General features: G+C 40.4%; 1 protein-coding gene across 1 annotated transcript; it reads right to left on the bottom strand.

The window, feature by feature from the left end:
- Window positions 1-474: 474 nt before the first annotated feature.
- LOC148023381 (uncharacterized) lies at window positions 475-1335 on the bottom strand. The gene has a single exon (XM_087695388.1). The coding sequence runs from the start codon at window positions 1333-1335 to the stop codon at window positions 475-477; it is 861 nt and encodes a 286-aa protein (XP_087551514.1).

Below are 1335 nucleotides of genomic sequence, written 5' to 3'. Positions count from 1 at the left end.
CCCGTCGATCGAAAGCGGGCAAGAGAGATGGGCATAGAATTGAAGCAGACAAAGCCTGTGGTACTCACCACCAACGACCATGACATCTTAACGAATTTTGTAGCCGAAGGCATGACTTTAGTGACACAAGGACTCACCGTAGACACTATGGTAACTCGCGTCCATGAGCTAGAGTTGAGAATAGTTGAAATGGAGTTAGAGAATCAACGACTAAAAGGAGTATGCAAGAGATATGAGGATGCACATGCTCCTCCACCTCCTATAATTGGCGATACTTTTGCAATTGATAAGCTCACACAAACTCGTGATTTTGTAAATTTGGATTAAGACTTGTTGATATATAGACAACTTTTGTATATATCTTGGTATTCAATTTCAAGACCTGATACATGGAATATAATTTTGAGATTCTGTCTAATGTATCGTTTATGCTATTCTTTTCCCTTGCTATGTTTTTTTAGTCTTTAATGCATGTTATGTTGTCTTCACTCTGTCAATAGTAGGGACTATATCATCCACATTGGAATTAGTTGAATCAACCTCCCATTCGTTCTCAGACTCTGAACCTTGGTCTTTAGAAACAACCTTGTGCATTCGTCTTGGATGTGGCTTCCCTTCTGCATGTGTAATACGAGTTGCAATTGATGACGACCTATGAAGCAGTCGCATATTACAAAAGCAGTACACTAGGTCTCTTGCCCTTGAAGCTTTTAAACGATTACGCCTCTTAGTATGAATGAAATCATATGCAGACCAATTTCGCTCACAACTGCCTGAAGATGTTGCCACTGATAATACCCTTCTTGCCACATGTTGAAGCTCTACTTCATTAGAACCATACTCATTCCACTGAACAAGTGAACTTAAGCATGTAATGGCATCTAAACACCACTTGTCACTAAACTTTCCCTCTCTACCAAAAAACCGTATGCGACCATAAAATGCACGTTTTCCATCTTCCCCAGGCAACAGCTGGGCACACACAAAGTGGAAATTTCGAGTCACCTCATCATTCTTTGTTTGATCATGCAATTGAAACGAAGGATCTAGCATGAATGCAGCACCATGTAGGAGAGTGTGCATCCTTGCCCATCGTCTTTCTGCACAATTGGCTATCTCTTTACGCTCTACAAGCTTCAATTTTTCAAATGATTTTACCTTGCATATTTCTTCGGACATGAGCCAGTATACTTTACCAAGTACAAATTTGTCACTGTCCACAACTCTTAGCAATTCTACAAATGGCTTAGTGACACTCACAATTTTGTCCACCTTGACCCAAAATGCATCTGAGCTGATTGTTGCTGCGCATTTCGTTGCTGTAAGTGCATGCAT

Source organism: Lygodium microphyllum, chromosome 16 (assembly GCF_053477565.2).
Source record: "Lygodium microphyllum isolate KBCC chromosome 16, Lygodium_microphyllum_v1.1.10, whole genome shotgun sequence".
NCBI classification, from domain to species: domain Eukaryota; kingdom Viridiplantae; phylum Streptophyta; class Polypodiopsida; order Schizaeales; family Lygodiaceae; genus Lygodium; species Lygodium microphyllum.
This window is presented reverse-complemented; position numbering and strand designations above follow the sequence as displayed.